The 25461-nt window shown below is 48.6% G+C and overlaps 1 protein-coding gene across 2 annotated transcripts in view; it reads left to right on the top strand.

Annotated features, from left to right (window-relative positions):
- The window catches only part of RPS6KA6 (ribosomal protein S6 kinase A6), a 499939-nt gene that overhangs the window by 444998 nt on the left and 29480 nt on the right, over positions 1-25461 (top strand). For both annotated transcript variants that reach the window (XM_078688489.1, XM_078688488.1), the window contains one exon: positions 11016-11092. In XM_078688489.1, the coding sequence (XP_078544615.1) occupies positions 11016-11092 (77 nt within the window). The remainder of the gene's footprint in view (positions 1-11015; positions 11093-25461) is intronic.

The raw sequence follows: 25461 nt of genomic DNA on the forward strand, positions 1-25461 counted from the left end.
CCGGTTGGCGAGAATCGTTGTGTAGATTTTAATCTCAGTATTAACCAACAAAATTGGGCTGTAATTGGAACATGAGGCTGGGGGAGGGTCTGCTTTAGGTATAACCACAACCGTGGCTGTGTGAGTGTCAGTTAAAAAGGCGCCTTTTTCAAGAACCTCCTCAAATAGGGTGTGAAGTTGTGGGATCAGGATATCCCAAAATGCTGCGTAGTACTCGGGAGGGAACCCATCCGGACCAGGAGTCTTACGGGCAGCGAGTGACGAGATCTCTTCATCGATCTCCTCAGTCGTAATGGGCTCCTCCATGGTTGCACTTAAATATTCTGGAAGTACGGGAGAGGAATACCCTGGAGGAAAAGTGAGCTGTCTGTCGACGATTGTGAGTGGACTGTTGAGTAAAGTGCTGCGTAGTAGCTCGCAAACGTGCGCACGATGTCAGCGGTGGCACGAAAGACTTGCCCCTGTGTGTTGTGAATTTCAGGGACAATTCGGTTAGCCAGAGGATGGGTGGCGAGCCAATGAAGCAATTTGCCATTTTTGTTTCCCCAGCCATAGACTCGGGCCACTGAGGACCTCCTGATCAGTTTAGAAGACCCGAGAGAAGTGGTTTTAATCTCTTTCCGTACTCAGTGGAGCTGCCAGCATACAGCTTCCCAATCCGTTGTGGCCACAGTCATTTCTAGACAGAGCACCCTGGCCCTGCTGTCTGTGTTTAAGGAACCCCTTGGCATACCGGCGGATCGTGGCTTTGCCGGCCTCCCACAGTGTACTGTAAAGTTGCACTGTGCCCTTGTTGGCGTGGAAGTAGTTTTTCAATTCTCCCTCAATCCCTTGTTTGTTTTTTTTGGTCCTGAAGGAACCAGGCGTTTAATCTCCATATGGGCCATGGAGCTCTTGTAGAGCCCCTGATCCGTAAGAGGAGTGGGGAGTGGTCGGAGACCCCTCGTGCCAGGATTTCGAACTCAGTGACTGCCCTACAGTCCGGGACAGGGATGAAGAGAAGGTCAATATGAAATTGGGTTTGGTGTTGCAGATGTCTGGGTATACTGTAGTGTATTAGGATGCCAGGTACGTCAGAAATCGCAGAGGCCCAGTATGGAGGCCCAATCTCTGAGACGTCTGGCACCGAACGTTCTGTGGGAGGATGACGTACCCATGGCGGGTTCTGGGGCAGCATTAAAATCTCCCCCTATCACAGTCGTACCCTGGGGGAGGGAAGATACTATCTCTACCGCATCCCGGAGAGTGGATTTTAGGTTCGCCAAGGGTGCGTTTCGCGATCTCAAATTGATATTGGTGTCTCCAAGTGTGCCTATGAGGGTGCCGAATCGGCCTAGAGTGTCACTTGTTGTGTGGACTGGCGTGAAAGGAAGGGGGCGTCGTAAGAGGATCACCATTCCTCGAGCACCTCTGGAGAACCCTGAGTGCCAAACCCTGTAGAAGCCCTTGCGTGCTAGGAAGGGACATTGATTACCCAACAGGTGCGTCTCTTGCAGTATGATTAAATGAAAAGGGGTGACCCTGTGTCCCTCAGAACCTGGGTAAGTATTTCAATTAAACAAAAGTGGTTCTGTCGGGTTTAGAAAACAACAACGTTTTTAACACAGCTATAAATGCGGTCTTAGTTTTGAAGCCTCTGACACAAAAGACAACAAGCCTAATAAAGCATGTAGGAATCAATTGTTTCAATGTACTTAATAAATAAGACATGAGTAAAACAAAATTGCATTAGTCAAATATTTTATCCCAGAATTACTTCATTCATTGGTACATACAGTATCTTAATACGGACTGTCGATGACAATACAAAATGAGAAAAGTGACACAAGTGCAGGGAATTCAGGTAGTGAACATTATATACAGTGCAAACATACACATATGTACAAGTGGTGCAGTAAAAATAGTCCAGAAACTTTTTACACAAACAAGAATTTCTATCTGTCTAAGTATAGAGTCTTGTAGATGCTGGACCTAATATAAAGCGTCGACGTTTCGACCCTTAGGTGCCCCAGTTGGAGGTCACGGCGGGTCTTTCTCAAGACAGGCGGAGGGGATGACAGTCTGAAATTAAATAAGCAGTGTGTCAAAGAGGCGTTAGAGTGACATTAGGCGGTGTGTGGGGCCAATGGCCTGGGAGACCAAGTTCCTCCAGTTGGTTAGGCCTTAGGAGCAGTTGGGTGGGTTTAAGCTCACTACACTGGCGCCCGGGGGTGCGTCATGGATTTTGTACATGGTGCTGCAGAGAAACAGAATAACACATACTAACGCAGGGAGAACAGTCCCTACCAAAAATCCTAACTAACCCAACCTTCCCCAATTGAAGCATCTGTTGCCTGATAAGCTTAAAGTTGAAGTGTTAAGAGACTTTTAAGGCGTGGTTTAAGGGCACCGTGTGGGCCCGTCGACGTGTAAGGATTGTCATTCCTCCAGTTCAAGTTAATACTAGTGATAGTGCTTGGGATTAGATTTGGGCGCTGTGTGAGAGGTCGGTGTCATCAGAGGTTTGTTTTGGTGAGTCAGTGGAGTCCTCTGCAGGCAACAGATCTGATCTGCCAGAGTTTTCAGGGAGTCTAAAAGGCTCCTAGGATGTCATTGACTTGTTCTTCCCATGGGGGAGCCAGCGGGCGAGGCAGATGTCATTCAACGAGTGGTGCACCTTCTCTGAGACCCAGCCCATCGCCCATGGGAGCCCGTATGTGCGTCCATCCATGCCCCCTTCGGAGGGTCGGCTGGGGGGTCGCCCCTCCCTGGATGGATTGGGCATTCCTTCGTCGCCCAAGTCCATGCCGCCTCCGGCTTATCAAAGAAGTATGACTTATTTTGGAAAATCACCTTGAGCCGGGCCGGAAAGAGGAGACTATAGGGCAGATTGAAGTTCCGCAGATTTTGCTTTAGATGCATGTATGATCTCCTTTGGGCCTGCACTAACTTGGTATAATCGGGGATGACCATAATTTTAGCGTCCTTGTAGAACAGCTCAGGTCGGAAGTGGGCTTCTTGTAGGATGGCATCGCGATCCCTGAAGTTTAGGATCCTCGCAATGATTTCCCGGTGCGGGACCTCCCAGTGGTGGCCTGGGTGCAAGCGAACAGTGGGCCCGCTCCACCAGGTTCCACGAAGACAGGGATCTTGGGGGCATCCATACCTTGATCCAGTCCTCAACGAAGTTGTTCATTTGTGATGGTTCTGCCCCCTCAGGAAGGCCCACCAGGCGGAGGTTGTTCCGACGTGATCGGTTTTCTGCATCCTCAGCCCGTCTATGGAGATCGATCATATGGGATAGCAGCTGTTTGACCTGCATCTTTAGAGTTGAAACATCATCTTCGACCGCTGAGATGCTGGATTCTCCCTCCATGATGCAAGCAGTTACGCTGCAGAGATTCTGGTGAATGAGGACCATGTCTACCCGCACCTCCCCAATCTTGGACTCCATGGTGTCTTGACATGACTTGATCGCCTGCAGGATGGTAGCCGGGTCACCCTGGTGGGACTGGCCGCGGGCGGTGGCAGGCTCACCATGACCGAGATCACTGATTGTCTACAGCTCCATGCGGGCCTGGGCCAGTGGGGGTTTTGTCCCCCTGTCTTTCCCCATGGGTGACCGGCCTCCCAGGGAGGGAGGGGGGGATAGATTGGACCCACTGTGTGCGTCTCTGTTCGAGGTCTCCAGACATTGGCTGGTGTAGCCGTGGAGGGAGGTCCTGCAGTTCCCCAAGAGAGCTCTGTAGCAAGGTGTAGCCCGTGGTGCCTAGGCTGCCATGTTTTCCCGCTCAGATCGCCTGTTATTGCGTAGAAGTGGTCTCATGCGCAGAGAGCGTGTGATCCCATTAGAGGCAAGTGTAGGCCAGGGGGGGAAGGTGAGGGTGAGTGATAGCCCACCCCTGGTGACAACAGGAGTGTGCAGGCACTTGCATGCAGGGAGTGTAGATTAAGGTTCAGGTAGGCCCCTTGGATCCACCTGGGCCCTCAACTTCGACATGTAGTTGTCTGCCAGTCGGGGATCGATCAGTAGTGTCCCCCTTCTCTATATGTCTCTGGTTCCAGGCAGGCCCCTCCTTACAGGTTGATTTTGGGACTCGGAGTCAGGGGGGATGGTGGGCCCCCACCAATCATGGGCCAATGTAATCCCCACCCACACAGAAGCACTCCACACGCCGGGGCCAGCAGCTTTAGTGGTACTCACTGCGGCCACCGGGATGCCTGGGAGCCCTGCTACTTGTAAAGTCCAGGCCTGCCTTCACTGTCAAGCTTCTTGTGGTGAGGGAGATGTGCACTCCTGCCGATCGCGGGCAGGTCAACCGGTCAACCCCTGCTCCTCACCTCAGGGATCCCCAGGAGGCAAGGCTCACAGGCTGAAGGCTCAGTGGAGGCTTCCTGCTGATTGCTAGCCCACAGTCTCTGCCATCTCCACAAGGCAGGAGGATCCCGCTGGTGTGCTGATGTCCCGGGAGGTCGTATCAGTCTGCTGGACCTGGGGTGGGAGGTCCTCCAACCCCGCCACTCACAGGATCAGGCAGGTGAGCGATCGGCCCTCAGCGTCGCAGGGGGTAGGATCTGGCACCGAGGGGCTCACTCCAGGTGCCCTGCTCAATCAGGCCCTGTGTCTCACGTCTGCCCCTAGTCCAAACAAGATGAGGCGTCCTGCCAACCACAGGCCAGACGCCTCTACAGCAGTGTGTATGGGGGCCACCTCCGCCTTTGATCGGAGTGCGGCGGCTCCGCCGAGCCCCGGATGCGTCTCCTTCTTTCCCTGGGCGCCGCATCAGGTCATCTCAGCTGCAGTCCCATGGCACTCTTTCGACCTCAAGCAGGTCTCCAAAGCCTTGTACCGCAGCGAAGGTATTAGCAGGTCAGACTCTCAGGCTCCCGGAGGCAGACCTGCATAGAGGATTCCGATGTGGCACGTCCCGTGGCACCCCACAGGCAGTTCCACTTGCGCCGGCTAGGTCGCCACCATTTTGCCTCGACCAGGGTCGTTCCACAGCCAGCTGCTTCCCCCGCCTCGATCAATGGTTAGGACTGCTACAGGCGAGGGCTCCCCATGGCTGGAGGTGCCCGAACAGGATAACTTCGACTCGGGGAATTGTAGCATGGCAGCGGTTACTAGAGGGGCCGGAGCACTCTCAGAGTGTGACCGCCATCTTCTTTAACTTGTCTTTTAATATGGTGAATTAAACTTTTGCAAAGCAAATAGGCTTGCCAGGCATGTTGTCCTGGTGACCCCTTGACCAAACCATTAGACCTGCTTTACCTGAGGGGGAACCCCCTTTATTGTGATGTTCTATTTGGTGTACCTGGGGGGACTTTAATTGTGTGGGGGTATTAGAAATGTGGTATACTTCGTTGGCAGTGGTATACAACCCTGTCCAAGTAGAGACCACAATCCTAGTCAGGGTAAGCTAGATACACACTTTAAAGTATCCTGTGCTCACCCTCTGATAGCTTGGTATAGACCAGGCAGTGATCAAGTTATTAACCCACTCACTCATTAAATGGTAGGTGGATTTCCTCTGAGAAAGCTTAAGGCACAGGAAGATTAGTCACTCCGTGCATTAGGGAAGCAGACTTTAAGGGGGAATGCAAAACAATTACTGTACTGTTCATATGTAGCCGGGTATACAATTGACGGAATTGGTAGTGGTGAACTTTGGGGGCCAGTCCTTTGTACCCTATCCTTTCAAACTAGAGTAGCATAAGCATAACCATCCTTAGTAGTAATAGTTCTTGTTCAATCAAATATATCATCCAATTGCTGTTTGGCCAGCTAGACATCACAGGTTGCTCTCCCATGTGTGGATACATTATTACAGGCAGGTTTCATGAAGAGATAACGTATGTTCCTGAATTTGCTTTGAAGTGTTTAGTAACTTGAATTGGGCCATACATTGTTCTGACGGTGCAGACCTTCGTGTAGTGTGACAGTGTCACCCACAACCCATGGAAGACCTTCCTAGTGCCCTCAGAATGGGTTCTATGCATTGTGCTTCCAAACCATGGCAGTAGCATAAGGCTCACTTCAAAAGGGTTTATTGTCCCCTTGTAGGCAAATCAGATCTGCCAGTTTATGAATGTTGAGCAGGTTTCATGTAATGCTGGGAGTCAGTGTAAGAATTTGCATTGTTTGACGAGGGAGCTGCGGACCTTTGTGCTCATCAGGATGATTTATTGTGATGGTAGAGATACAGACATGGCAAGAATAGCAAGGTGTCTTACAACATTTGGGCATACGATAAAAAGAAATGAGTACATTTTGGTGATATTAACTGTAGTTTATATTTGGATACAGCACAGTAACTGTAGGAGAGTAGGGTCTGCAATCCTATGATCACCCAGATTTTTGCTTTTTGCTGCACTGGTTTACGACTTTCCCTGGCTGTGGGCCTGCTAATCAGACCCACAGCCTAGCTGTTCTCTCTATCCAAATTGTACTCAGGTACTGAATTGGCACTGGGCCCTCTCCAAGTCCCTGTACCCAGGGCTGAGGTGCACCCAGAAGTCTCCCAGGGGCTGAAGCATGTATTGTGCCACCCCTGGATTGACTAACTAAAACTGACACAACTGGCTGCACGACAGCTGGGGCAAGGTGGTGTACTCACCCTTTGCTTTAGATATAGTATACCTATATCTAACCCTAAAATGGACACACAGATCTCCTATCAGTCACTCCTATGGCAGGCCTTAACAATCCTGAAGGCAGAGTGCTTGGAATCGTGTGAGATGGTGCTCTGGCATGAGCTGAGCCTGTCTGCGGCTTTCGGGATCCATCCCTTAGCCGTTTCCATGATATCGCATACCATATACTCTTAAGTGCATTATAATCCTCGCGGTTATGTGCCAACTCTGGTATCGCTTTATCAAAACATGTCGAGTAAGGTGTCATACGAATTGGAATACTAACCCCTCGCCAATTCTGGCGACGGGGTTAGCATTCCACCCTTCTAGAGGGACACGACATGCCTGTAACCTATAACCCGGTTAAAAGTCAGACAGAGCCTTAGCATCCACAAAATGGATGCTGCCACCGAGACACAAGTCTGCCCTCCTGCTGCTGGGAGTCCTCCCAGAGCAGGAGATAAGGACAAAGGGTTTCCTGCCAGGGGCGGTGCCAGCACCGTCCCAGACAGGGTTTTGTGTATTGTAGGTAGGCAGGGCTTTAGAGGAAGGTGACTGCACGTGGCACCCCGGTGCTCACTGTGCATAGGCTGGCTGGAACCAGTTCCAGGGTCACTCCAGACCCTGTGCTGGGGAAAAGCCCGCCAAGGAAGTGGGTGTAACCACCCCCCTCCTAGTCCCACCCCTAGGGCAGGACTTAGTCGCGTGCCAGACCCCTTTTACAGGATAAAGGTAGAGACTGGCCCCCTTCCAAATCAGATCATCTTTGAATCCTGAAACTACTTTCTGCGAAAGGAACTCAAGACTTCTTCCTAAGATTTCTCCCTTGTGACTAAGGAGTAGTCACCCTGCATCCGCAGGCACCATCTAAGAACACTGCGGTCTGCTGCAAGTCCTTCCTCCGGAATCCGACTGCCCAGCTCGACGAGAACCGGCTTCCCTGGCACCTCTGACCTCTACCCACCTCTACAGCCCAGCTGAGAACCGTGGGTGCGACGAGACCTCAAGGGACCGGCCATCTGCAAGACTGCACGACTTCTTTCCAGCAAGCCCGCCGAGTGAATTCCTGGTGAGTGCTTTGGGGTCCGAGAAGCCCCCACCCTGAGCAGCTCCAGCACCGAAGAGCAGCCCCCCAGCATCTCCACGATCTGCGTGGGGCCCTTCTGCTGTTTACTGCTCACCGCGTTGTTTGGCTACTAGCCCGCTGGCTTGTGGCCTTCCTGACGACGCCCGACGACATTTCTGCTGCTGGTCTGGTTGCTCCAGACTGGCCCTTGCTTCCCTCCATCGGAGAAGTACCCTGGACCCTCCTGGTCCACCCAAGACGCCATTTTAGGTCCACCGCGTGGGCCTTGCATTTGCCAAGACTTGTTGCCCAATCCTGGGTCCAGCGACGTCGACAGCAAGAACCTTCGTGGGACAGCTCGCACCTCCATCCTGGTCGCCGACAACGCCTCCTGGTCCGAGAGACTGCAGAGCCCAGCAGCGCCCACTCACCTGACTGCGGTGACTTCGCCCGGTGCCATCCTGGTGCCCACTTAATCACTGGCTAGTGATTCAAGAACTTGGTCCCCTCTGCTTTCAGGTTTTCTTCTTCCTTGATCCAGGCTTGGATCCATCGAACTTTTCTTCACTGGTCGCCTGCCAGCAACTTCTTCCTTCCAGGCTCCTGGTCCGGCAACGAGATCCCCGACGTCTTTTCAGACCTATGCAGCTGCAGCCCCTGGGCTAGGTAACTTCGGCACTTCGGTGTCCCAGCATAGCCTCACTATCCAAGGGTCAGGATCCACTGTCGTTTTCTCCCTACCAGGTCGGGTTCGCCCGTGAACACTAACTTTGTGGATTCTAGCCTCCATAGACTTTGTCCCGCATCCCGCGTGAGAGTGCACACTCTGCACCCGAGTCCCCTGGGCCTCCTAGTAGTAATCTAACGATTCCCTAGTCCAGTCCTAGCGATTCCAAAGCCTATTAGAACTGTTACTTACCTGCTAGTAATTCGCATTCCACTTTTAAAGTATATGGTTTTTCGTGCCCCTCGGGCATTTGTGTATAACGTGCTAACTTAAGTATTTTCGTAAGAGTTTTGTTGTGTGCTTAGCTCCCTGTCTCATAAAGAGCCAGGGTAGTCTTGTTATAAATAAATACACTGTTTATTTTCATAACAACTTGTGTGGTGTCCTTTCACTGGGTGTTCAAGGGGTAATGTGATGGTAAAACAGCTGGCTTAACACGCCCTCTAGAGTCTTAGCCTTAGACTGCTCGTATCCATGCTACTAGGATAGCTGGTCTATAAGGTTGACTTACAACCAATCATCAATAAGGGTTGTTTGGACTGATATATAGTGATCACTAGAATAGTGAGCACTGCACATCAGGCCAACTTCTCACAGTAACTGAAATAAATTGTCCGACTTTAATGAAGGAGGAGATATTTACCGGAGAAAAAGATTCAGGAACTAAATGTTTTACACAAGCAGCAGTTAGCAGATAGGAGATGAAGTACTGAAGAGAATAGAAATGCAGCTTAAGAAGAAAGGGAGATTAGGGTCCAATCAGAAAAGATGAAAGCAATGTCTTGTGGGATATTCTTCAGTAACATCCACTTAAATTAGGTAGATTTCATTTGAAAGTAAGTGTCAAACGTTCAGGATCTTAACAATTCTCTAGAACCATCTATAACTGGGTCTGATCTCAGGTTATGTTTAAGGAATTCTATAGTCTATTCACTTGTCCTCCCATGGATTTATGTCTGTGTTGATGCAACCCTTGGAAAATTGTATGTTGAGGCTCAGGCGGTGAAGGAAGGAATTTTCCTGCTGCATTGTGTGATGCTATTTTCAACTGGATAATGCACATAACCTTCAAAATACACTAGAAGCCATCTTGGCAGCCTTGTTCTGAAGTCATTCAACCCTGGCAGTGAGCTTCTTTGGAAGACTTCTGTAGTTTATATCGAAGTAGTGTAGACCAGCATGGTGAGCACTATTTTGAACTCGGGCTGCAGGCCGGTCTTGAGTTGTTGTAGGATTTTTCAGAGTAGAGCAAGCTACTGGAATATTCAGCCAGTGTAAGTCAGTGCAATTTGTCCCAGTACTTCAATCAAGGACATTATTTTCAAATTGAGAAAACTGAGAGGTACAATATTCAGACAAGGGAACCAGGGAGGACAGAGAATGTAATGGAAGGTGATCTTTTAAAGTTTGTGTGCTGGAAGGCAGTCACTTAACCAGCTTGCCATCACCGTCCTATGGTAGACTTCCAACCCCATGTGGTGGATCTGCAGGGTTTGGTTGGCCATCCCTTCTGTACATCCCTATATTGAAATTATCATGGACTTTGGAGATGGAGATATTCAGCATATAGAGCAACAGTTAAATGCATCATTAATATGGACAACACCTAGGAAGATTCAGATATCCTCCTCTGTAATAAACGATCCCAGTTCAGGGTTTGTATGTCACATTCAGAAAGGCAAATAAAATGCTTGCACAAGTGTGACGAACCACATGTCACCTACATCCATTCAGGCCCTCTGCTATTTGGGTGGGCACAGGGCATGGCAGTACATACAGATGAGGTGTATACACGATTATGTCAGTGACTTAAAGCTAGAAGATTGTAGAATATCTAGTATGGTGGAAATTCTGAGAAAGAAGGACACCATGTAAGGTTGGTAAAGTGATAACTGCAAATATTTCTGATTCAGTCACAGTACCTGTCTGGGATAGTTATGCCAAGAATCCAGCACTATGACGCCCCCAACAATTTAAGTGTAAGCATTTGTCCTATTTATACATTTTAAAACTAACTCCAAATGAACATGGCTGGGGTCAGTATCTGCCATCATCGCCTTGTTAGTGTGTTGTGGCAACCTCCTTGAGACTGTGTAAGTAGGTTGACATGACCAATGTGATTTTAGGACTGATCTTTTCTCTCCAGGGGGGAATCACCTATTGGAAAATAAATAAACCTGAATTTAGCAAATTACCAATAGGTGGCCATTGTGCCTGTGAAAGCACTACTAGCTGAGGATCATTAATTCCTTTGGTGAACAGAGTGAAAGATCTTGCTCCTCTACTCACAAGACCCCTTAAGAAAGATGGCCCTGAAACACCTGAGCTGATAACTGCTGGGCAGTCAGCTACTTGAGGAAAATGTTGGTACACCTTTCAGTTTACGATATAGCCAGAAGGTCTTCAGTGCAAGGAGCTATGATTCACACACGATCTGAATCAAGCTATGTTTTGGGGTCGATATTATAATATATTCTCTTTGGAGATCTTGTCAGTGTGAACTAGAACATGAATTCATTTTGGATTTTTACTTAAAGTTCCATTGATTTTATCAGAAAAAAATGTAAACTGTACGTATTTTTTCAACTTTTTTGCAATTTTCTTTCTTAGGTACTCATGAGACAGGGATATGATGCAGCTTGTGATATCTGGAGTTTGGGGGTCCTTTTGTACACCATGCTGGCTGGGTAAGTGCTGCTTTTAGTAATCTGTTTTTCTCACTAAATTTGTTAGCTGTAGTGTGCAGGCATGCTTCCTGCTAGGTTTTGGACTTCCCAGTGTGAAATGTGCTGTTAAATGTTGATTATTGTATAGGTTAGAATTATTTATGGGCATGAAAACAAGCTGTACCTCCCACTTGACCCCATGTATGCTTATTTGATGAGCTTATTGTACTATAGTTACTGATATGCATTTTTAATGGAGAAAATGTTTTCTGATTCTCAAACGCACAACACATTGTTTTCATCCTAAACCACCAAGAACATAATCCAGATGCATGTCATGAAGAAGAATGCCATGTCCGCAAACTATCTTGACAGCAAATCATCCAAGTCCCCAAAATGTATTTGAATTTAACTGTGACCGCGGGGCCCCATCGATGACGAACCATTGTGCTTGGCAACCTTTACCTTTTCCGTAACACCGTTCGTTATTTTGATTTACCCTTGTGAGCGACCAAATCTTTCCCCTCTTTCTTCCCCTGTTCTTTTTCCTACTACGTTCGCCTATTCTTAATCTTTGCCTTCCATCTAATCCTGTTATTTTCCCCAATGCTTGCCACCACAGTAAACCTTAAACTAAACTTAACATGGTATAACATTTATTTTAAAACCTAACAGTCGATCTGCTGTCAAAGATGTTTACGGTCTCCTTGACGGCGTCAAAGAATTACATTGGTGGGCAAAGAAATATGAAGATACAGCATAGAATATTTTCGTACTTGTAGATTTCATCAGAACTTGGTTACAGGCACTGCCTTTATTGATAGGCCGGGGTGTTTTTTCCAAATATTTAAAAGGATATTCTGGAGTCACCCATTAGAAGGCAGGAATATCAATGTCAAGTAAATTACAAAATTTTGCAAATAGAATTAGAGGTAAAAAGCATAATTTTACTGGCAGCACTTTTAGTCCGCGCTGGGAAGCATATCTCTCCTTTTGATACAGGAGAGAAGGGGAGAGAGGAAGGCACTTTGCATAGTTTAAGAAATGTGATTATTTGTTGAAGGGGGGAGTACCCATTTCAAGTAATAGTAGCAATCCTTGTCAGAGCGAGCCACAAAACTTGTGATTAACCCTCTGGTAGCTTTGCACAAAAGCATTCATGCTCAATTTAGAGGCAATGTGTAAACTATTTATGCAGCACCTAAATCACAAGGGAAAACACCACAGAAGAATAATTTCAAACCAGATTAAAAAATATAGTACATTTTAATAAATAAAATGGCACAAAAACAACAAAAATCCAATCATAGAACCAGTCTTATGAGTTTTTAAAGTTTCAGGTGAAAATAGTGGCAAAAGATGTGAAGCGCCAACTCCAGGTATCTGGTCGTGCCAGACCAGGACAAAGTAACAAGTTCAGGTGGAGCACAGGCTAAATACAGGACCAAGTTTGTTTTACCTTCTGACTTGCTGCGAAGACGGTGCAGCGCAACTCTTCAGGGCTCTAAATTGACCTGCTTTGCACTGTGTTGGATCCGGTGAGACTTTCATTCAGGAGCTGCAGGGCTCTCTGTCAGATCTGGTAAAAACGTTGATCAGAAGCTGCTCTGTGAAGTGATGCAAGGGTCTGTGTCTGTGAAGCTGCCGACCAGGAGCTTCATAGTGCTGTGTTGTGACACCCTGCATTGGTATACGTCAAACCTTGTGAAGCATTCAGTCAGGAGACGCTTGTGTCTTTTCCCATAAAGTTCTTTTTATTAAGTATCCAATTCCAACACATTTAAAGCAGACCCAGCAAACACATTTCATCCCTTATAGGAACTTCACCAGCACCTAAACAATTTCTTTAAAAACATTTAATCAATACTTTTCACTTATTATTTTTAACATTCAATTTTGTAAATTTTTCGTTTTTTTGTGTGTGTAATTTTTAATCTAACATAAAACCACTTCCATTTTCAGGAGTGTATCGATCAAAATTTCTCTACCACCTCTTGTCAGGTATACAGACCAATATTTACACACCATCCCCAAAAATTCAATTGATCCTTGTATTTCTTAAACCAAAAGACACCAACTTTCTAATGAGTGATTGCAGTTACCAAGTGTGTACTGCCAAGCTAACACCTCTAGTTCTCCTCAAGTGCACATACAAGAAGATCACTACTTTAATTACAATTTGATTTATCCTCCTTCTCAAAATTCTTCTTAGTAGTGATCTGCTTGTATGCACGTTTACTTCTTGGTAACTGCAATCACTCTTTAGAAAGTTGGTGTCTTTTGGTTTAAGAAATATACGAATCAATGTAATCTGTGGGGATGATGTATAAATATTAGTCTGTATACCCGACAAGAGGTGGTACAGACATTTTGATTGATACACTCCTTGAAAAGGAAGTGGTTTTATGTGAAATTAAAAATTACACCAGAAAAATGTAGAACATTTAATATAAAAATAAGAACCAGGGTTGTTGATTTTTATAAGTGAAAATTATTGATTACATGTTTAAAAAAACTGTTTAGGCCCTGGTGAAGTCCCTGTAGGGATGGAATTGGATACTTAATAAAAAATAACTTTATGGAAAAATACACCAACGTCTAGAAATTAATTAAAAAACAAGATATGGAAAGTAATTGAAAACAAAAGAGTGACTACAGCTACATGCAATTCAAATTGGAAACTTCAAAGTTCAATGTGAACAAGGAAATTAGGTTGCCCTCCTAATATTCTGAAAGCAAGATCCTGTGAAACCGACAGTTAGCAGGGAGAAGCCCCTAACCCTAGCCAGGGGACCAGGCCCTTAAGGGTAGCACTTGGGGGTGAGGACTCACTCACACAAAGGCCAGCAGTGGTTGACCAGGTCAGGTCCATCTGGGTCTGATCAGCTGGTAAGTAGGAAAGGTCTCTAGAAGCTAGTGTCCCTGTAGCTCACACAGAAGGTCAGCCAAGTGACCTTTTGGAGAGACTTCTGTGGTCCTGGTTTCAAGGCAAGCAGGTCCAATCTTCCTTATTCAGGCAGCAGGAAGTCCTTCTTTTGAATCTTCTCCGGTCCAGGAGAGTTCTGATCTTAAGTTCTAGGTATGGCAATTTTATACCATGTGCCAACCTGTGGGAGGAAGACATCACTTTGTGTTTGGCTCCAGTTTGTCTAGTGAAACGAAGAGCAGGCAGACCTGATGTGAACTGCATCTGCCAGAGACAGTGTAGGCATCTTCAGAAGTCAGAAAGGCCTGGGTACAGCTCTTAGGCTACCCTCGGAAGCTTAGGAAAGGGGCTAGGTACAAGCACACAGGGCATCCTGCTCAGGACGAGAACGCCATTCCCCACACCGAAGGCCCATTGTCCACGGTCTAGGAGGATATACATCACACCACAGGAGAGCCATTAGCAGTAAGGTGACACTGACAGATAGGCACATAAGGCCTATTCAGGAATAGTCTCTGGAAACGATATCCCTCACCCGGCACATTAGGCCTATTCAGGAATAGTCTCTGGAAACGATATCCCTCACCCGGTAGGGGCGGTCTGTCTGTCCCCAACATGGAACTCTATTATTTAGCATCTCTGCTTCAGTGGGTGACGAAATGGCTTGCAGAACGTTAGCGGACACAGTATCAATATCCCCCCATGGTCTCACTCTCAGATTTATCACCTCTTTCATCCAATGGCCGGGCTGGAGGAGTGTGGCTCACTGATTAGAGCGGCAGACCCTGATGCAGAGGTCTGGCCCGGGACCAGGGTTCAATTCCCGTCGCGGCAGGGTCTTGAGCTCAAATGTCCGCGGACCCGATAATTCTCGGCACGGTGCCTACTCTAATCATGGGGTCCCACGCTGCAACTCTGGGCAATAGCTTGCTTAGTCTTCACACCGGCCCTAATCGCTAAGGATGCCTGGCTTCACCAGGGGGGTGCCCAGGAGTTGGGCGCCTCACAGGAACAGGCCAGGCCGGGTTCCTCAGCGGTTTATTCAGCGCGGGGACACACTGGTAAGTGTAACCATGCGCTTTATAAGCTTCAGAATTTATCACACACCCCAACACCATCCTATTTCGCCTTTGCTCTTTGCTGTTACAAACGCAACTTGTACCTCACCAACAAACAGATCCCATGCTCTCCAGCTGAACTCCCTTTTAGGGACCCCGAGCCACAAAATGGGCACCCCTAACTTTCGCACTGGCACGCTGCTGGGATTGATACGCTTGGTGACTTTTACACGGACGGCACTCTGACACCTTTTGACATTGTGTCCCATGAATGTTACCTGCTGGCTGGCCAGTTCCTTTTGCATAACTCAATTTTCCGATCCCTTACGTTGGCATGGCGAGTTATAAATACTGAACCAGAAATGCATTTAACTACATGTGATGGGCAACGGAAGCCACATAATACATTGGCTGACGGGAGCTCTACTTTCACATTGGCTGATGGGATCTCTACTTCCACACACTCTACAGCCTTTGACTTCTCTCCGCAACCGGTGGGAGGAGGACAGGGAGTCTCTGTGGACTGATAGCAAAAGGGACAAGCTCCTGGCCGCTCCTACGCAAATACCGAAGAACTCCAAATTCCGAATTATTCAGACCTACATCATTCACAAAGCATATTTATCACCAGACAAAATGAACAATCATTTTCAACTAACTAGCTCAGCTTGCCCTAGATGTCTGCAAACAGTAGCCACTTTGTTACACATGCTCTGATATTGTTCCACTGTACAATTATATTGGGAAGACGTGACAACAGCACTGGCCACATACACTGATAGGCCCCAAATGCATTCATGGAAGAATGTTTATTGGGTCTATTTCCAAGATCCCAAAAACATAGTCACTTCCAGAGCAATCATCCCCCAGCCCTCTCCAGCTGGAAAAACTCACTAATGGTGTTGGCACAGGCAGAGAGTACGGCATTACATAAAGAGGAGATTGCGGGTAGACGTAAATATCCTATCGCACAGTGCTGGGACACGATCCTGTTAGAACTAAAACTAATAGTCCAGGACTCGGACAGTAATACCTTGTTAAATGGTGATAGAGAAGCAGCTGACACACTTCCATAAAATTACCTGCAAACTAGGTACTATGCACTTGAACGATACATTGACACTCGAGGAGAGAATATATTGGATGCCTTTGGGGACAGAGACGAGTACAATTCAACTTTTTCTTTTAACCTGATGTTCGGTCGGGGGGGAACCTGGCATGGGGGGGGGGTAAACATTCAATATGATAGAGACTACTAGCCGCAGATTCCTTAACGTAGAATTACCTGCAGGCATGAGACTGGATCTGGAAAACTGTTCTGCCACAGCACTCCCGCGCGCTGGGGGGACGGCACCACATGACTCCACCCTGAGGTCGTCCACATTTGTGACATCAGCGAGGATACATAAATCCCACCCCTGCGCGCCTATGTCCGTTTTCTGCAGAGAATTTTCCACGCCACAATGCGGAGTCATCACAAACAGAACTGTGAGAATACTGGAACAGTGTGCGAAAATCCAGCTATACAGAAGGGAAAGAAACAAAATGTGAGGAACAGCATCATCCAGAATAGTGACAGGTACTAAGGCACCAAGTCATGGAATGAAAGAATAGAGCACAGCACAGCAAGACATAAGGAATGAGAAAAAAAAGAGCACAGCAGACGAAGAAGTTCGCAACCATCGCCCAGAACCAAGAAGGGTTCCAAGCCAGAATGGAAGAGCATTGACAAGTCATCCCCCAAACCCACCAGGAGGGGGGGGGTCTCTCAAAAGAACTGATTGCCGAGACCCAGCCAGGGGACCTCAACCCCAAGGACTGTAAGAGTCAGAAGTGCAAGAAAACACAAGGAAGCAGGGCACAACAAGTCTGGTGGAGTTAGAGCCCAACACTAGATGGCAGGCATGTGCATAGTATGTGTATCTGCAGCCAACACATGTTTCAAATATACTTCTTCCAGTCAATTTAATTGTAATTCAAAATCCTTTTTAATGGTGAATTTGGATTTTTAATTACAATTTTGAATATGCCACTTTCAGAAAGTTATTCAGAAAAGGGGGTGGTGATGAACAGAGTGTCTGAATTAAGCAGACCACTCTTACCGAGTCCAAAGATCAGGGCTTGATCCATCACCGTTATTTAGCTCACTGCCCCATCCCAGCTCAGAACCTGGCTATATGCAAATTAGTCTGTCCCTGGCCCAGTGCATCATGGGAACAGGGCAGATCAAACTACCAAGCCAATTCTTCACCAGAAAGGAGACAAGCTTCCGGGGACCGGTTTCTGCCATTTCAGGCGTCGTCGGCCCGGCTTGCTTGAATCCTGATGGACCAGTGAGCAAGGGACTCATGTCTGAGTATACCCTTCCACGCTTATGGTGGACAAAATGATTCAGAAAAGGGGGTGGTGATGAACAGAGTGTCTGAATTAAGCAGACCACTCTTACCCAGTCCAAAGATCAGGGCTTGATCCATCACCGTTATTTAGCTCACTGCCCCATCCCTGCTCAGAACCTGGCTATATGCAAATTAGTCTGTCCCTGGCCCAGTGCATCATGGGAACAGGGCAGACCAAACTACCAAGCCAATTCTTCACCAGAAAGGAGACAAGCTTCCGGGGACCGGTTTCTGCCATTTCAGGCGTCGTCGGCCCGGCTTGCTTGAATCCTGATGGAGCAGTGAGCAAGGGACTCATGTCTGAGTATACCCTTCCACGCTTATGGTGGACAAAATGATTCAGAAAAGGGGGTGGTGATGAACAGAGTGTCTGAATTAAGCAGACCACTCATACCCAGTCCAAAGATCAGGGCTTGATCCATCACCGTTATTTAGCTCACTGCCCCATCCCAGCTCAGAACCTGGCTATATGCAAATTAGTCTGTCCCTGGCCCAGTGCATCATGGGAACAGGGCAGACCAAACTACCAAGCCAATTCTTCACCAGAAAGGAGACAAGCTTCCGGGGACCGGTTTCTGCCATTTCAGGCGTCGTCGGCCCGGCTTGCTTGAATCCTGATGGAGCAGTGAGCAAGGGACTCATGTCTGAGTATACCCTTCCACGCTTATGGTGGACAAAATGATTCAGAAAAGGGGGTGGTGATGAACAGAGTGTCTGAATTCAGCAGACCACCCCCTTTTCTGAATCATTTTGTCCACCATAAGCGTGGAAGGGTATACTCAGATGTGAGTCCCTTGCTCATTGCACCATCAGGATTCAAGCAAGCCGGGCCGACGACGCCTGAAATGGCAGAAACCGGTCCCTGGAAGCTTGTTTCCTTCCCAGTATAAGAATTGGCTTGGTAGTTTGGTTTGCCCTGTTCCCATCATGCACTGGGACAGGAACAGACTAATTTGCATATAGCCAAGTTCTGAGCTGGGATGGTGCAGTGAGCTAAAAAACGGTGATGGATCAAGCCCTGATCTTTGGACTGGGTAAGAGTGGTCTGCTTAATTCAGGCACTCTGTTCATCACCACCCCCTTTTCTGAATCATTTTGTCCACCATAAGCGTGGAAGGGTATACTCAGATGTGAGTTCCTTGCTCATTGCACCATCAGGATTCAAGCAAGCCGGGCCGACGACGCCTGAAATGGCAGAAACCGGTCCCCAGAAGCTTGTTTCCTTCCCAGTATAAGAATTGGCTTGGTAGTTTGGTTTGCCCTGTTCCCATCATGCACTGGGACAGGAACAGACTAATTTGCATATAGCCAAGTTCTGAGCTGGGATGGTGCAGTGAGCTAAAAAACGGTGATGGATCAAGCCCTGATCTTTGGACTGGGTAAGAGTGGTCTGCTTAATTCAGGCACTCTGTTCATCACCACCCCCTTTTCTGAATCATTTTGTCCACCATAAGCGTGGAAGGGTATACTCAGATGTGAGTCCCTTGCTCATTGCACCATCAGGATTCAAGCAAGCCGGGCCGACGACTCCTGAAATGGCAGAAACCGGTCCCCGGAAGCTTGTTTCCTTCCCAGTATAAGAATTGGCTTGGTAGTTTGGTTTGCCCTGTTCCCATCATGCACTGGGACAGGAACAGACTAATTTGCATATAGCCAAGTTCTGAGCTGGGATGGTGCAGTGAGCTAAAAAACGGTGATGGATCAAGCTCTGATCTTTGGACTGGGTAAGAGTGGTCTGCTTAATTCAGGCACTCTGTTCATCACCACCCCCTTTTCTGAATCATTTTGTCCACCATAAGCGTGGAAGGGTATACTCAGATGTGAGTCTCTTGCTCATTGCACCATCAGGATTCAAGCAAGCCGGGCCGACGACGCCTGAAATGGCAGAAACCGGTCCCCGGAAGCTTGTTTCCTTCCCAGTATAAGAATTGGCTTGGTAGTTTGGTTTGCCCTGTTCCCATCATGCACTGGGACAGGAACAGACTAATTTGCATATAGCCAAGTTCTGAGCTGGGATGGTGCAGTGAGCTAAAAAACGGTGATGGATCAAGCCCTGATCTTTGGACTGGGTAAGAGTGGTCTGCTTAATTCAGGCACTCTGTTCATCACCACCCCCTTTTCTGAATCACTTTCAGAAAGTTGGCATTTTCATGCCTAGGCCTAATAAATATTTTTTTAAGTTTCTCTATTTGCATTATTTGTTATCTACGTTTATTACAGTATATATAGATAACCTTTGCACAATGTATGGTTGAAAGAAATACAATGGGATCAAACCTGTTGACTCGATACATCCTTAATGTGAAATATAAACAAGTTACAGTTGGATGGAGGAAATTGGGAATGTCATGCTTATAGTATATTCTTAAATAATCATTTGCTATTGTTACTGTAAATATACTTGAACCTGACAACTAAATTCGTAATTGACAGTATTCCACCGAATGTCTTCTCCCAATATGTATGTGGTCCAATCTGCCTAGTGCAGTTGAATAAGGTCTGTGTAATTTATAATACATTTCACAATGCAATGCATTTTAACTTGAAAATAAACATAATAAAACCAATCAACACAACAGTTTCATTTCTCATTGCTGTAGATAATTGTGGCAGTTGGACGGGTTACTTACCTTTGGTAACGATGTATCTGGTAGAGACAATTCTAGCTGCAGATTCCTTAACGTACAGACTCCTCCTCTTTGAGGATGTGCATGTTCAAGGGGACCATTTAGATTGATTTTTTTTCCGCCATCGGGTTCAGACAGATTGCACCGGAGCTCTGTGCAACTTTAGCGGCCTGTGAGCGTGATATGGACTCAGTGCAGCTTTACTCTTAGTCACGAGAATCCTACTCTACCTTGACTTCGTCAGCCATTCGATTTATGTCCAGGCGATCTTTGTTACATTGATTGAGGCAGCTTCACCTTGTATACTCCTTCCTACTGCTGAGAATGCTCGGCTTTGGGTAATGGACTTTAACCCCTCTGCTGCGCCGAACGTTCCGTGCTGGTGCAGAACGTTCTATTGCATGGGCGGGGCCGGAACGTTCAGTGGACGTGCGCAGCACTACCGAGGTAGTGCACGCGACGTCCGTTGAACGTGCACCGCACGGAAGGGGTTAAAAACAGACTCTTTGGGAAGTGCCTCCTTTGCAGGGTAAAGTATGCATACACGAATCAGCAGGACATCTTCCACCTCTGCCTGCTTGTCTCCTGAGCACAAGCAGGCAGAATAAGCAAGACTGCACTGCCTGTGGCCTGTTCCAAACACGAAAACTCTACAGGCTCAACGTGACTGACGCCTAGCTCATAACATGGATATGACGGCAGTGGCAGAATTCTCATCAGATTAGCAACAACAAGTCCATATCTGAGACGAGGGACAAGAGGACGTTGCAACTGAGGGTGGCATCATCTTGTGCAATCTGCACAACATCATATCCTATAACTCTAACCAAAACGAGGAACTGGACCTGCATGAACTATCAGTGCCGGCTGTGGAACTCAAGTAGGATATGGAGACTGCAAAATCCATGGGTGGATTACAGTCAACAACATCACAAAGGCAGTCCTTAGGTAGGTATTAATGCAGAGTGGTGGAAAAGATCACCACTGACACCCAGTCATACCAAAAGCAGCAGACATACCACCAGCAGGGAGGTAAAAGTTACCACAGGGGAGGATACAAGGGTGGTAATCAGAAAGGCTGAGGTTGAGGAACTCCTAGAAGGGGAACCTCTACTTCTGTAGTAGGGGATCTCTGTGTATAGTTATAATCTAGTGAATAGTCCCGCCAATGTCCGTGGACCCCGGTGCAATCAAAAATAATCTCTTAAGCTGTCTTCATTGCAGTCCTGCATGGACACTTAAGAGAAAATTAAAGACAATAATGCAGCCTGTACCTACAAGGCTACACAGTCCAGTACTTCAACTAGAAATGCCAAGGATATAACACCAATAACACATTTAACACAATCTGTCAAGTTTCACCCATAGAGAAACTTTCCTCCCCTCACCAAATCCTTGGAATGATAGAGAGGAAGGTAAGGACAGACAAGCCTCCATAGGCTGCCATTATGTGTCTGGAAAAGGGATACCATGCCTTTACGGAACTCTCTGGAGACCCTCGGTATCCCAGCATGCTCAGCCCCTTCCTTTTACTTTCAGTTCTTTTTTCCGGCTCCTGCTAGCAGGACCCTGGAGCATTGAGCTTTCCCTTTTTGGGTGTTTTGTTAACTTTTTGCCACTTTTAAAGTGTTAGTGTGTTCCCTCGACATATTTTTGCCTCTTCTTCACTTTTCTGGTGATTTTGGCCACTCTTTTATCAAATATGCCGCCCTTATTTGAGAAATGTCCAGAGTGTGCCAGGAAGAAGGCATGATCTGATCCACACAGGGTCTGTATCCTGTGTCTCCCTTCTTCTCATGTTCCTGGGACTTGTGAGATCTGCCTGCAGTTTTCCAGTAGGACCCTGAAGGACAGAGAGAAGATCAGGCTCCAAGGACTGGAGCAAAGAAGACCGCAAGGTCAAGGTGGGTCTGGGCAGGAAGGGGCTTCTTCCTCTGCCCGTGCTGAGGCCTCTGGGGGGCTCCCCAGTAAGAAGAAGGCCAGAAAACGCCACCGGTCTCCGTCGGCGTCGATAGCCTCGATGTCGGCGTCGAGAGGAATGACCACGGTCTGCTCCCCGTCTCCCCAGGGCTCTGGGTCGAAGCGACATCGACGGTCGACGTCGAGGGGATTGACGTCGAGACCTCCGACGAGGTCGACGTCGAGAACTGCTTCGTCGTCGAGTCATCATCGACGTCGAGAGGGTTCGTAATCGGGCAGGTGGTCGACGTCGAGGCGTCACAGTCGTTCACCACCGACGTCGACTCGCAGTTCGGCGTCGAGAAGGAGATCATCGAGGTCGAGAAGGAAATCGTCGATGTCGAGAAGGAGATCATCATCGACTTCGAGGAGGCGTTCATCGACGTCAAGACGGCGTTCATCGATGTCAAAACCGCGTTCATCGATGTCAAGACGGCGTTCATCGACGTCAAGACGGCGTGCATCGACGTCAAGACGGCGTTCATCGACGTCGAAGAGGCACTCAGTGTCGAGGAGGAGAGCATTGCCCTCCAGGAGGCGTTCTAAAGCCAGGACTGTGTCTTAGGTCACCACAAGTTCAAGGTCGCGGCGGCGCCGTCGCTCGGATGCCAGGGGTACGGCCTCTAGGTCCCCCCCTTCAGGTCAGGCGAAGAAAAGGAAGAGAGGGGAAGAGGCTCCGGGCTCGGAACACTCACAAGTTTATTCACCCGCCAAGCCGAGGTCACCTACACCTCCTCCGTTACCTAAGGGACCTCCTCCACGTAACCTGACGCCGCCTCTGCCACCTGTTACTCCTCATCGTCCTCCACCTCCTACACCACCACCTCCGCCGAGGTCTGCCTCGTTGCCACATCTCCCAACGCCCCTACAGGGCCACCGCAACCTAGGCTCCCGTTTAGGCCGCCACAGCGCCCTTCGCTGCGGCCTGTGGAACGTCCGAGGCCGCAGAGGTCGAGATCAAGCTCCAGACAGAGGGATAGATCCAGGAGTCGCCATCGCTCTTTTACAAGATCCAGACGGCGCCACAGGAGGGACCAGTCGAGGTCCCGCTACACGGATTCCTCTAGTGCCAGGGACTATTCACCTACCCTGAGGGATTCCCCTCGGACGAGGGTGTCTCCAGTAGAGGACATAGTGTCCTTCCAGGTTTGTTGCTACAAGGGGCGGCTAAGCTGGGCATCACGCTCACCGTGCCCGCGCCACTGACGTCCGTCATCTTCAAAACGCTGCACAAGAAGCAGTTGTCTCGCCCTCTGCTGCCCTTGGTGCCTGGGCTGGTAGAACCGGCCATGGAACTGTTCCTCACGCATGCGTCTACGAGATAGGCACCTTCAAGGCTGAAGAAGAAATATAAGGCTCCTGACTCGGACCCAGCATTTCTGTGAGTGAATCCCACGCCTGACTCGGTGATTGTGACGGCAGCAAGAAAACAGTACGCCACCACCCCATCATCAACAGTGCCTCCTGACAAGGAGAGCCGCTGGATGGATTCGGCAGGCAGGAAGGTGTGCGGGACCGCCTCCACATCAATGAAGGCCGCGAGTGCCTCAGCCCTGTTGGACGTTACGATCGGGCTCTGTGGGAGTCCCTCCAACAGTTTGCGGAACACCTTCCCCGGGAGAAGAGGAAAGATTTCCAATAGATCCTCGCTGAAGTCTGCTGGTTTCCAACCAGGTGATAAGTTCGGCTGCGGATTCTTCCCTCTTGGCAGCCCACGGGTACTGCCATGGGGTCAACCTGAAGCGCCACGCCTGGCTGCGTCTTACATCCTTGAAGCCTGAGGCGCAGCAGAGAGTTGCTAACCTACCCTTTTCGGGCGAGACCCTCTTCGGGAAACATGAGGACGACGAGATGGCCCGCATGAAGGCGGAGGCGGAAACCCTGCCGGCTGTCGGGTTGGAAAAGCCTAAGGAACAGAAAAAGACCTTCCGCCCGTTCCTGAGGCGGTACGGGGCGCAAGGCAGAGGGCAAGGTTGGCAGGCTGGACAGCAACAACAACAACAGCAGCAGTTCCAGCGGAAACCGTTCCAAAAGCGCCAGGTGGCCGAGGGGGTCAACAGTCTTCCTCCGCGACCAAAGGCCCAGCTGGGTCTAGGCCCTGAGGTGCTTCTTCCCCCTCATCCGTTACCCGCTCCGGTGGGGGGAAGCATTCAACATTACCTGGCAGAGTGGAGAAACATTACTCAGGACAAGTGGGTGCTGAATATTGTTTGCAATGGATACAGTCTTTTTCACCAGCCCGCCTCCAGCAATTCCACCAGTCGGCTCGCAATTCCAACTACGCGAGCTCTAGGCGGAGGCCGATACCCTGTTAAGAAAAAGGGCAATAGAAGACGTCCCTCTGTCTCAAAGGGGAAAGGGTCTTTACTCACGCTTCTTCCTAGTACAGAAGAAGGACAAGAACGAGTTCAGACCCATTCTAGATTTGCGACAAGCAAACAAGTGGATTCGCAGGGAAAAGTTTTGCATGCTGTCTTTGCACCAGATTTATCCTCAGCTGCAGAGAAGAGACTGGCTGTGCGCGATAGATCTGCAAGATGCGTACTTCCATGTGCCCATTGCACGGAAACATCGGACGTTCCTGCGCGTCCTCGTCGGCGCCAGTCACTATCAGTACACTGCACTAGCGTTTGGACTGAAGTCTGCACCCAGGACTTTTTCAAAATGCATGGCTGTGGTAGCAGCGCACCTGAGAAAGAACAAGGTGTTTGTCTACCCATGCCTGGACGATTGGTTGATCAAAGCCTCCACCTTCCAGGAAGCGCAATTGCACTTCAACAGGATGACCGTCCTGTTGAACCGTCTGGGGTTGCACATAAATCTGTCCAAGTCTGTCCCGGTTCCTGTACACTCCCTGCAGTACTTTGGAGCATCCATCAATACGCTGTCGGCAAGCGTGTCTCCTTCGGAGGAGAGACGCTTATCCATCCTTCGGAAGGCTCAGGCTCTCATAGCTGCTCCGTCTACAACAGTGAGGACGGTGTCTTCTCTACTGGGATCGATGGCCTCTTGTATCTTCCTCACTCCGCACGCGTGCCTACACATGAGTCCGCTACAGGAATGTTTGGAGGACCAGTGGGACCAGAGGAAAGGGTGTTGGGACGATCGGATTCAGTTGTCTCTTCACGCTCAACAATCCCTGAGATTGTGGTGCTCAGCAGAGAATCTCCTCAGAGGGGTTCCTTTCCACAAGGACATCCCGACTCAGACTATCGTGACGGATGTGTCTCTCCTGGGCTGGGGAGCGCATTCAGAACATCTACAGATCCAGGGAACGTGGTCTCCGACAGAGTCCACGTATCACATCAATTTCCTGGAACTCAGAGCTGTTCACTTGGCACTGAAGGCCTTTCATCCGTCCTTCCAGACCAACTCCTTGCTTGTGCAGATGGACAATACGACCAGCCTGACCAGCCTGACTCCT

This window comes from Lissotriton helveticus, chromosome 4_1, assembly GCF_964261635.1.
Source record: "Lissotriton helveticus chromosome 4_1, aLisHel1.1, whole genome shotgun sequence".
NCBI lineage: Eukaryota > Metazoa > Chordata > Amphibia > Caudata > Salamandridae > Lissotriton > Lissotriton helveticus.